General features: G+C 37.8%; 1 protein-coding gene across 5 annotated transcripts in view; it reads right to left on the bottom strand.

The window, feature by feature from the left end:
• PPARG (peroxisome proliferator activated receptor gamma) overlaps positions 1–13,066 on the bottom strand; it is a 125,090-nt gene that overhangs the window by 22,180 nt on the left and 89,844 nt on the right. For all 5 annotated transcript variants that reach the window (XM_081159064.1, XM_081159066.1, XM_081159065.1 and 2 more), the window contains one exon: positions 6,226–6,425. In XM_081159064.1, coding sequence (XP_081015190.1) covers positions 6,226–6,425 — 200 coding nt within the window. The remainder of the gene's footprint in view (positions 1–6,225; positions 6,426–13,066) is intronic.

The following is a 13,066-nucleotide window of genomic DNA, read 5'->3' as shown; positions in this document are numbered from 1 at the left end:
CAAAGCCAGGATGAAATTAAGGGTACTGTTTTATATCTGTATTAATTATCTATAATTAAATTTAGTTATAAATCTATTGCATGCCTCCTATGTAAAACAAAAGGTCCTGGAGAAATAGAACTATAGTGTTCCTTAGTAGTCCAATAACATTTGCACTTCAATATATGAATTATGAAAGGGATTATACATGAATGCTCTAAGTTTACAGCTCCTTGAAAAATAAAATAGCAAGCTAAAGGAGATAAAGAAGAAAGTCAAGTAAAAAAAGCATAGAGTATTCCAGTGATTTCTCCTATTTGGGAGATTAAAATTAGAGTAGTAGGAAACTCCACCCTCTCACAAATGGTCACTTGGTAACCACGTAAGAGTTAAAAATGGCCTGGAAAAATGTGTGCCTCATCTGGTGGGGCTCTCCTGATATTCTTGGTGTTCTTGACTAATTAGAGCAAAGGCTCAAGAAAGAAAATTGAATTGTTAGGGCCCATCTTCTTCATCTTGTTTCCTTTCTCTTTACACTCCTGACTTTCATTCTTTTAGACACACACAGTTCTCCTCGATTAGCTGTAATGGGTGAATGCTAATCCAAAATGCATTGGTTGGGTTTCTAGTTTCTACTCCTGTTGTTCCTATTTTCCTCTTGTTGAGAACCGTGGGATTTATAGAAGTAAAGGGGTCTTCAGAAATAACCTACACCATCATTCTCTGATTAGGTATGAATAAACTGAAGCCAAGACATGTTCCAAAGTCAATAAGAGCTAGATCTCCTGACGCATGTTTAGCTCTTTTCTCTTTCTACAGCTCTCTACATGACTTCCCCACTTTTTCTTTTTGAAATGAAATGACTATTCTGAGAGAAACTGTGACTTTTAAACTGAAGCTCTAATATGCTGGGATCTTGGAGACAGTGCCTTTTGAACAGTTATGTCCTAGGGGTGCTAGTTAAGTGCTGTATGTGACTGAAGTTAAGTTTGAAAGCTTTTAAATGTAATTCCATTTTCCTGCATGATTTAGAGATTTAAGACAAATAAAAACTTAATAGGAAGAATTATTCAACTCTAAAGAACTAGCAGATAATCACTTATCTTTAAAAACCATCGATTGCCAGATAAAATGTTACTCAGCTGGCAAATAAGGCATTGGCCAACTGAGTCTAATCATGCAGAAAGAAAAAAACCCAAGTACTTTTCTTCTTAACTATATAGAATATTATCTTTTTTATTTATTGTCTGAAAGAACACTATTGGTTCACATGTATTATATTTTTAGCTATTTCTGACAGTCTTAGCAATAAAGGAATTTATTTTATTCATATTACTATATGAATTAATGATCCCAGGAGCACAAGTTCTTTAGTAGTCATTGAAACAAAACAGCCTACTATCCTGTTCTTTATTTATACTGGGGCTTTGCGGTCTCTTTTCTCTGAGGATTTGTCTCTTATCTTCCTCCTCAGGAGAACAAATTCTGGCTCACTCAGGCTTTTCCACAGATGAAGGGGAAAGAGACCACACTTTGTTCGGCTGTAAGTATAGGATTTAAAAGCACGAATATCTTTCCAATAGTTTGAATTATTAGATTTGATGGATACTGTAAATTTTAGAATGAAAAATTTAAAGGGTAAAGACTATTTTCACAAAAGTTTACATTTCTATACTGGTTTTATTAATCAGTAGTTTCATATTACATACACTATTTAGAAAAAAAACCCTTTCTACAATGGTACTGTTTTGCTCTTGTAATTATAAAAACAGTGACTCCACGTGTACCTATCATAAGCAACGTGATGCTTTGGGATGCAAAGTCCAATACAGTACAATAACAAGTTTTATCCTTACTTGCAGAAAGAGTGCAGCCAGGGCCTCACCATCTCTCAGATATGGAGTGAAAAGTTGGCAGGCACACCAAGGGTTTTTCTATTTATTATTTTATGACAAACCATGGCATTGAAAATGGTTTTTGAAAACCACTGTCTGTTTATTTTCACCAACAAACACAGGATCATGTGACAATGATGGACCTAGTGTGATCATCACATCAGGGTAATGGTCAAACACTGGGAACTTCCAAAGTCCATTCAGTTCTCAAATTGCCTTCAAGAAACAAAGCACCCTAGTTAGTTCTAGCATATTCATGGTTTCAAAGTTCAGTAGGATCTCTTAAACAGGGGTCCTGGGCTGGAACAAGCCATTAGAGGGAAAAGAGACTGTAGGAGAGTCAGTCCCATTCCTATTTGAGGGTGGCTAAAAGGCCACTGCTCCTAAAATTCTTCTCCTCTGATCCATGTTTGGTGATTCCATATCCCATCTTTCCCCAGTCCTGAGCCTAAAATTCCCAAGCATTATATTTTTAGGCATGAAATGAAAGGTACATAATGTCCCAAAGATATGGTGTTAAAGTTAAAAAGATAAGAGGGGAGCAGGAACACTTAAGTTATCTGTCCACTTATCTGTTCTGGAAGGTGCAAATAGCACCAGGGAACAAGATACTGGAGAAGGAAGTTAAGCTGGCAAGGGAGAAGCCCTGGCTGGCCTGCAGGCAAATGCTGGTGCTGGGCCTGAGAGAAAAGATTAGCAGGCATTCTATAACTGAGACAACAGAATAAGCAATGGTTAAATAGAGCAGTAAGATAAATTTAAAGAATGACCTCTTCAATAAAGCCATTTCCTTTTCCAAAGGTTCTTGGTAACTAGTCATCTGCTATACTGAGCAGCCTATCCCAGACTTGGCCTAACCAACACTAACGACATCAGTTCAAGCAGGGTGTATAATGAGGCCCAAACTGCTCTATTGCTCCAGCCACAGCCACTTTTTCACATCCCCCACCCCCTCAAGAGTCCATACTTCTGCAAAACGTTTCCAATCAATTCAAATCTTAACTTTCATAAGTCTTGGCCAAGAGATAACATAACACCCCTGAGAAAGATGCTATCAAATGAATAACATGACCATGTAAGATAAAAACAAATCTCTAGTCTCATTGGAAATCACATTTTAGATTTTTTTCCCTCTCCCATATTCCTCTCTGAACTATTTCTTTCCACCAGTGCTTAATTTGATTTTGTAAGATAAGGAGAAAAGAGAGAGCCAAACAATTCTATTTCAGTTTTGTGTAATCAGGGAATGGATTATTTTAATTTGGCCCAGTCTCTCTCTCCAGACTCTAACAAGAGGTAATTCTGCCTCTATCCAAATCATTAATGATGTCCAGTTTGGTGAACAAATATTACGCTAGTTAGAGGCCCTCTGTTGAAAGTCCAGAATTTCAAAGGGCATAGGCAACAGTTTTTAATTCAATTAAGCAAATACATCCTGAGTAACTACTACGGGTAAAGCACAGTCACAGTTACTACAGGGGGAAAAAATGACTAACATTTGGCCTCTGAACTTGAAAAGCCTATAATCAAGCATTTTGCAGCCCTTTCCCTTAAAATAGCTTAATACCTATTTATCTCATAAAGAGCCTGCAATTATCTTATTTTTAACTCAGAGATTTAGAGCCAAAGAGTCAACTGGTATGAGGTTTTAAAGTGATTTATGGTAGATTGGGCTCTGTGCCCCTCAGTGACACAAAGAAGAGTATGTTTGCCACTGGTAAATTTAAATTCCTGACTACTGGGGAAATTTTTTAAAAACTGCCTTCCTTGCCCTAGCTGGTTTGGCTCAGTGGTCAGAGTGTCGGCCTGCGGACTGAAGTGTCCCAGGTTCAATCCCGGCCACGGGCACGTGCCTCAGTTGCAGGCTCAATCCCCAGTGCTGGTCGGGGCATGTGTGGAAGGCAACCAATTGATGCGTCTCTCTCACATCCGTGCTTCTCTCTGCCCTGCCCCCAAACTTCCACTCTCTGAAAAGCAATGGAAAAAATATCCTAGGGTGAGGATTGAAAAAAATATCCTCAGGTGAGGATTGAAAAAAAAAACACACTAAAAAAACCCTGCCTTCCTCCTGTCTTCCAGGTACTATTAAATTGATAGGCTTTCCAGCATGGATTGCAGGTCTGGACTGAGAGATAAAGAAAAGGTGAGAAAGCAGTTCCTAGAAACTAAATGGCTTGAGGCAAAACTGTGGAGTAAACAGTTTGTTTTAGGGCTCTTTCCCTGCTGTCACTCCTTTCCCAGTTCTGGGGTTTCCAGCCTCCCCTTCCCTATCCCATACTAGCTCTCATCAAACTGTTGTAATCTGCCTTAAATTGCTAACCCTCTTTAGCCACATCAATCTAGCTTTCCTTTTATTTCTCTCTCTCAATGAACAGTTTATTTTCCATAGTCAAATCAGCTATGTAGAGGTCTTCATTTGCTTTTGATTTGTTATGACCCAAATTTCTCATTTAATGAATACACAGACTTAGCTTTACTATGACTTACAGTCTATAAAAGTCTGCAGAAGACAGTCCTAATCACTACAATTCTGGAGAACAATACAGCACAAGGAAAATTTCCTGACTATGAATATACTGGGATAGCAGAACAGGGTGGAAAATTCCTGCTGTTCTAAAAATTGATAAAAATAAATCATAACTCAGAATGTTTTCCCAAGGTAAAACTTTCCTAGTGTATAGGTCAACCTGGCTCACTGCTAGCCAATGGGAAAGACTAGATTCCATGAGGGAATGTCATGCTCAGAATGCACTGAAGTAGTAGTCAGAAGGCCTGTGTTATAATCTTGGTTTTTCCACATACTGTGTGATCTCCGGGCAAAATGTTTAACCACCAATTTTCCCATCTTTAAAAGGGGGTACTAACAGGAGCCATAAGATGGTTATGAGTCTTGAACATATGAATGTGTAAGATTTTTTGAGCCCTGGACGGTGTGAATAAGTTGGTTGGGCGTTGTCCCATGCATGGGAAGGCTGCCATCCAATTCCTGGTTGGGGCACATAACCGGGTTGTGGGCTCGAACCCTGGTAGGGGCATGCAGGAGGCAGACGATTCTCTCTCCCTCTCTCTAAAAATCAATAAAAAATATTTAAAATTTTTTAAAAAATATTTTTTAAAATTGTGAAGAACTAGAAACAGGTATAATACTGCTAAAGTATCAATGACCTGTCTTGCAGTCAGAAAACTCATTGTCCTCAGCATTTTGGCTCTTTTTACAGCAATATCTATGAGTTTTTCTTTTTCTGTGAGCTAATTCTACTTTTATGGTTTAGCTAAAAGGGGGGAAAAACACCTTGAGATCATTTTATTCATAAAAAATATATTAAAAGGTAATCAAATTTCACCCAAAATATAATCGAGTGGGGAAAAAGTTACCCATATATGCCGAGTAATTGCATACCTCTCTCGGAGGTGTTCATTTGAAAATAATAGCATAAAAGGGCTGTCAGGAGCTGGGATGGTGCACTCTGTGGCTTACTACCTCAAGAATATGCTGCAGACATTATAATCAAAGTTAGACTCTGCCTGTGTAAACCGAGGTACACAGATAAGATCCATCTGCAAGCTGATGGCAGAGTTGGGAGTAGAACTCAGGCATAGTTATATTTTGTTTTAATGTGATTCCATGTTGCTTTCTCAGCTTATCAGGGAAGAGTTCTGCTTTTTGGAAAATTTGACTCAATAACAATTATAATCCATTCTGGTTTTTCTAAACAGTGGTAATCAATGAGCTTGCAGATGTTTCAGAATCCACTAGATTCTCCCACTAGCGTAGCCCAGGCAGCTCAGAGCCTCACAGAAGATAAAATTCATACACGTAATTAAAGGAAAAAGCTTTCAGCTATCCTGGAATTATTAATAGAGTGCTACAAGGAAAGAAAGGTAATATACTATCTGGAATGTATTTTTCTGCCCAATGTGGAACTTCATAAGAAGTAACTAATGGTTTTCCTAAAAGGTAAAATGAGACTGAATACCTTTTCAAAATCTAGGTCAGGAAAGCAGAGCTGTGTGAATGAATGTAGCTGAATCCTGAAAGAAGGTGGTGGAATGAATGGGGCTTGAGTTCGTTCACTGAAGTTAAGCTGACTCACATATTTTTAAACTGTTCTCAAAGAATTTAGTACAACTTGAAGGACTTTTTCTCTTTTCAAAATAATGTTTACTTATCCTATCTGAACACATTTCCTTTCCTGTGCTTCAGGTTCATCCTGCAACATGTAAGAGCCAACAGCTGAACAGTACTCTGCATGTGTGTGTGTAACATGGTTAATCATTTCCTCCAAGGAAACAACAACAACAACAACAACCACCCAGCCACCCCGAATGAAGACGGTAGAAGAAGACTAACTGATTTATCTGTTGTCTTTCCTGTTAAGATGGCCCTCGCCTTTGCTTTGGTCAGCGGGAAGGACTTTATGTATGAGTCATACAAATGTTTTGCCAGGGCCCGGAGATCAGCAGACTCTGGGTTCAGCTGGTCGATATCACTGGAGATCTCCGCCAACAGCTTCTCCTTCTCTGCCTGTGGCATCCGCCCAAACCTGATGGCTATAGGGGAAGAGAAACAACAGAATGAATCATTGAAATACTGCTGCTCCTAATGCACACTGTTTTCCCACAGCCCTAGTGGCCACAGGGTAAAAGCCCCTTCTCCCCTCCATCAATCTCAAGTCTTGGTTTCTATCAACAACTTTGCTCATGTTTTTATTTCACAGCAATAGCACAGGCTACCAGGAAAAATTAAACTGTTAACTTTAATTTGAAAAAGTAATGCACAATCTTGCCGGGAAGGTGAAAGAATCTAAGGGTTTGGCAAAGAAAGAAAAGTATATTTACTGAAAAATAATTGACAGCGAGCTCCTACTCATCCCTCAAGACCCAATTCAAATGTCACTTTCTTTGTGAGGCTTTCTCTGATTTCTTCAAGCAGAGTTCATTATTCCTTTCCCTGTACTCCAACAGCCCTTCGTGCATACTTCAATGATAGCAATTTCACACTGTACTTTCATTATTTATTTTACATGTCTATTTGTCCCACTCTAGAACAATATCCTGAAGGCCAAGGGCAATGTCTTTTTCATCTTTGTATCTCCAGCACTTGACATAAAGTCAGGTGCTAAAAGGATCAACGTGTTTTCCAAATGAAAGGAAGGAACTGTGCAGAATTCAAAGTTGTACAGACATAGGTTTTGTTCACAGGGAGTCTGTATTATCTGTTTTGTCCCTGTTATAAAGAAATATGGATGGTGCTTTCTTTCATGTTATTAGGCCAGAGAGTACTTTTATATTTAGTGGAGAGAAGCCATAATTATCTCCTTGACTGTTCAAAATTACCACTTAATGACGTTTGTCAAAAAGACAATTTCCTTAACATTTGGCTTCCTGTGGGGTTAGAAGAGTGAAAAAAAGAAAACTAAAGAAAGGCAAAAAGGAACAGTTAAGAGAGGTTTGTAAGTCCTAGCTTGGGGGATAGTATCTGTTTGAAATTCTTTCAACTCAAATATGTTTTTCTTCCTCCCTACCAATACTATCTGAAAAATATTATTATTAACTACTTAATTTTTTAAGCTAGTTATCACACCTCATTCCAGGTGCTGTTTTCTTTAAGGCTTTAAATTTTTAAAAAAATTGAGATTATAATTGACATATAACAATATATTAGTTTCAGGTGTATAAGATAATGATTCAGTGTTTGTATGTATTGTGAAATGATCACCACAATAATATCCATCACAAGGCATAGTTACACATATTTTTTCTTGTGACAGAAACCTTTAAAATCTAGTCTCTTAGCAACTTTCAAATATGCAATACAGTATTATTAACTATAGTCACCATGCTGTACATTACATCTCCAGATCTTATTTATCTTACAACTTGGAGTTTGTACCTTTTGACCCCCTTCACCCATTTTGCCGCCTTGTCCCCTGCTTCTGGTAACCACCAGTCTGTTCTTTGTAGCTATAAGTTAGGTTTTGCTGCTGTCTATGTTTCACATATAAGTACGATGATATGGTATTTGTCTTCCTCTGTCTGGCTTATTTCACTTAGCATAATGCCTTCAAGGTCCATCCATATTGTCACAAATAGCAAGATTTCCTTCTTATATGGCTGAATAATGATCCATTTTGTGTATATACCACATTTCCTTTCATCCATACATGGACACTTAGGTTGTTTCCATGTCTTGGCTACTATAAGTAATGCTGCAATGAACATGGGGGTGCAGATACCTTTTTGAATTCCTGTTTTTGTTTCCTTTAGATAAATACCTAGAGGTGGAATAGCTGGATCATATGCAAAATACTATTTTGACTAATGCTACTTTGGGGCCATACTTTGGACTCCGCATTTTCCCATAATATGGACATTTGGATATCATATCCAATATTACTCTGTGCATAGCTCTACTGTAACACTTATCATATGGTATCATAGAGATGTGTTTTCATGGCAGTCTCCTTCCCTAGACTATCAGCTCCTTGAGGGCAGAGACTGTCATGTTAATTTATATCTCTAGCACTTATTGGTGCTCAGTCAATGGTTGTTGAATAAAGGAATGCATAAATGGATGGTGCCTTGCTATATGTTATTATGCTAAAGGTAGCATTTCTACCACAGACATAAAAGCACATGAGCACATTTCCATTTGAGTACTTAGTGACTTTTATTTGGATTTGCTAGAGAGGAGATTGCTTTGCACCCTTTAGCCTCAAATTCATAAGTTCATTTCAGTTGACCCTAACTAAGTTTTATAACCAACTAATACAACTATTGTGTTGTAGGGGGCCTCCTTAGGGACCTCTAAGTTAGAAGAGAATCTTACCTCTCAGTTGAGAGTCCTTTAAATTAAATTAGCCTGTATCCATTTGGTAAATATACTCTCTGCACATGACCCCTTCAAACTGCCATATTTTCTGGTCCCTCTCTACTCCCTCTTCCCCATTCTCTTCCTTTTCAGTTCCACAGGGATGGGCAACGAACGGTGCTCACATTCTTATCTCAGTCTCCCCAACCCTCTGGCCTGATCTTATCTATAATGATTTCTTTTCTCTCTTGCTATATAATCTCCACAAAGACAGGAATCTTGCTCATTATTTTATCCTCAGCATTTAATATAATGTCTGGCACTTGTTAAGTCCTTGCATAACGTATTTTGAAATAAGGTGGACTCCCTCCACACACAAAAATGAGATAGCAGATTCCTTTAAAATCCTTCTCTGTGAAGCCAGTTCAATCATTTGCTTCCTCGTACTGTTTATTCCTTGGTCATCAGTAGCTCTCAGTTAACAGTGGGTAGTAGAGGGGAGGCAGAGCACATTATAATCACTTGTTAACTTCTAAAATTATGTATCTTCCATAGGAGATTTTAATATGCCATCCTTAAACTCAATGAGAAGTGTATCAAAAACTTGGGGTTTCAAACAGTTTAGAAAAAGCTTCCTAAATAATGGGCTCCTGTTGAGTGCATATATTAGCTCACGTGTCAAACTAGTACTATACTACTGTTTTGGTTTATGTTGGTTATTCTACTAGAACACAAACTATATAAGCACTAGGTTTTTGTTTGTTTTTTTTAAAAATATATCTTTATTGATTTCAGAGAGAAGAAGGGAGAGGGAGAGAGAGAGATACAAACATCAATGACGAAAGAGTCATTGATCGGCTGCAGCCTGCAACCCAGGCATGTGCCCTGATCGGGAATCGAACCCCCGTCTCCTGGATCCCAGGTCGATGCTCAACTGCTGAGCCACGCCCGGCTGGGCAGCACTAGGTTTTCTTTTTTTAAATATATCTTTATTGATTTCAGAGAGAGGAAAGGAGAGGGAGAGAGAGAGATAGAAACGTCAATGATGAGAGAGTCACTGATCAGCTGCCTCTAGCACGCCCCCGATTGGGGATCGAGCCCGCAACCCTGGCATGTGCCCTGACCGGGAATCGAACCCCGACCGCCTGGATCCTAGGCCGATGCTCAACCTCTGAGCCACGCCCGGCCGGGCAGCACTAGGTTTTCTTATCTTTGCTTCTGGGTGCAACAAAATACACATAGTAGGTATGAATTAAACTCCAAAAGATCAGGTATGGAAAGATAAAATGAGGCAGTATTACATTGGGAAGTTTGGAAAAGTGATCATGAACGAAAGCACCCAGTAAGAATTATGGCATATTAAAAGAAGAAGAAATTTTGGTGTAAAACTTGGAGAAAAATCAGTTACATAATGAAATAGAGGAGGCCAGAATCACCAACAATCTTTTGCTCTTTAACTTTAGTTATTTAACAGAGCACACAATACTGTCTCTTCACTCAATGAATAAGTATTGAATGTCTATTGTGTGCCAGACATTGTTCTAGGCTTTGGTTACATTTTCATAGGCAATAAACTATATATGTATATACACAAAACTTTACATGTCTAGGAAAGCACTTCTTTCCTAATAGGTAATCCAAAAAGTTAATTTAAAATAAACAGCCAGACAGTCACTTATTACATTTGCTAGTCCTGCTTTTCCATAACCTAACAAAACAGCCAAAAATAACTTAAAAAATCATTTTAGAATTAGGAGATATTAAAGTGAAAGCTTTTGCTACAATCTGAAGAAACTGTGAATTTTTCCATCCTTATGCTCACTGCATTATTTACAAAAGCCAAGATCTGGAAGCAGCCCAAGTGCCTATCAGTAGATGAGTAGATTAAAAAGCTGGGGTACATTTACACAATAGAATACTACTCAGCTGTAAAAAAGAAGGAAATTTTACCTTTTTGCAACAGCGTGGAGGACCTGGAGAGTATTATGCTAAGTGAAATAAGCCTGTCAAAGACAAGTACCATATGATTTCACTTATATGTGGAATCTAATGAATAAAATGAACTAACAAACAAAATAGAAACAGACTCATAGACAGAGAGAACAGACTGACAGCTGTCAGAGGGAAGGAGGGTTGGGGGGCTGGGTGAAAAAGGTAAAGAGATTAAGCAAGAACAAAACAAAATGAAACGAAACAAAACAAAAACTCCTAGACACTGATAACAGTACGGTAATTACCAGAGGAAAAGGGGGGTGGGAGAGGTAAAAGAGGGTAAACAGGATAAATGGTGATGAAAGGAGACTTGACTTTGGGTAGTGAACACACAATACAATATACATATGATGTATTATAGAATTGTATACCTGAAACCTATATAATTTTATTAACCAATGTCACCCCAATAAATTCAATAAAAATAAAATTTTAAAAATAAATAAAATGTGAATTTTTATAAGTTGAAGTTCCCCCCAAAGGCTGAATCTTATAAACAAATTTTCTGTATCATTAAATCCTCATGCTGCAAATTAAGTTCAATGAACTATCAGTGTGACTAACTATATAGGTGATTTTACCATTTTTACATACTACAGGTTCAACAAAAGAGACAAAAATTATATTTCATTGGGTGGGACTAAATTTGTACAAAACATGGAAATCTGAAGTGGTAAGTACAAATTTTTATTTGTATGTATTTTTAAGGGAGAAAAAGCTGATCTTACTGTGTTGCTTTTTAAAAATATATATATGTTTTTATTGATTTTTTTAGAGAGAGAGGAAGGGAGAAGAAAAGAAAGAGAAACACCTATGTGCTAGAGAAACATTGATCCATTGCTTCCTGTACACACCTCTGACAAGATCAAATCTGTGACCTTTGGTTGCAGGGGATGACACCCAACCACCTGAGCCACACCGGCCAGGGCTATTTTGTTGCTTTTGAGTCCTATTAATAATACCTACCTACCTCATGTGACGTGATGATATAAGGCACAGAAAGTGTTTTTAGCACAGTGCCTGGCACTTAGTAATGCTTAATAAATGCAGCTTTTATTATTTGTGGATAAAATGGTCTAGGGCAACTGTGGTTGCTGTGGGCTATAGAGCAGAATGATAGCCATGGCACACTAACCCAGATCCTTTCACACAGGTAAAGAACAAACCTTGAAAATCTAATCCCTCTGTCTATCCATCCATCCATCTATCTATCCATCTCTAGCTCTCTTTTTTTAAATTGTTTAGGGAATGATTTTTTTTAGTGAAGTAATTCTCGAACATTTGTCCATTGGGTGGAGAATCTGAGAACCAAGATGAGGAAGGAATTATCTCTTTGGACTGCTGTTTTCCATAAGACTAAAGTTAAAGTTTAGAAATAGAAGATGAAAGTTCTAGACTGGGGACCAGAAATATAAAGGCTGATGTGTCCATATACAACCATTTTTCCAAATCTTCTACCAATGCTGATTAATCTTAAAAGAGAAGGAGTCCTGGCTGGTGTGGCTCAGTGAGTTGGGCAACAACTTGTGCACCGAAGGGTTGCTGGTTTCCATTTCGGGTCAGGGCATGTGTTCAGGTTGCGGGCTCAATCCCAGTAGGGGATGTGCAGGAGGCAGCTGATCGATATTTCTCTCTCACAACTATGTTTTCTCTCTCTAAAAACCAATAAAAACATTTAAAAAAAAAAGGAGAGAGAACGAAAATGCTCCATAAGTTACTGAGCAAGAACTTTTGGCCTCTCTGGAAGGCAATGGAGTTAACAGGGGACATGAGGTACTCAGGACATCTACTTTCTAGTTTCAGGTAGTGAAGACCTATCTGCGTGGCTTAACTCCTCTGGTCTTCAATTGCTTTAGCTATAGAATGAGGAACCAAAAAGATCTCTAAAAACCCCTTCCTTTAGCTCTAAATTTAGCTATAAAATTCTGTAATCCTTGATGACACAGAACTGGGGAACATGCTATACTTTCTCTTTTTTAAAGCAGTATTTGTCTAGTCTTTGAGGCCCTAAAAAAAAAAAGATACATCCTGTCTGTTCTACAGATCTAGCATATATCATATAAAGCAACATCCAGGATACTACATTCAGTGTCATTTCTGGGATAATTAATCATTTACAGAGAATTCATGTATCTTACTTTTTAAAAAAAATTGTCAATATCAGAATCACTACACACCCTTCAGGAAGAACAGGTATGGTAGAGACTCATTAATTTCTGGTGAAAGTATATTAGCATACCTTTATGTAATAAATAAATTTTACTGAACTGAATGGAGCTCACTACTAGCATATGACAGATTCATCATTGTGAATTTAGTAGTGATTAACTGAACACACAAACTCCAAGCACATGAGATATTTAGATATCCTGCTTTTTGAATCTTTGAA

This window comes from Miniopterus schreibersii, assembly GCF_964146895.1.
Source record: "Miniopterus schreibersii genome assembly, chromosome: 15".
NCBI classification, from domain to species: Eukaryota; Metazoa; Chordata; class Mammalia; order Chiroptera; family Miniopteridae; genus Miniopterus; species Miniopterus schreibersii.
Note: the sequence above shows the minus strand (reverse complement) of the source record. Positions and strands in the feature narration are given on the sequence as shown.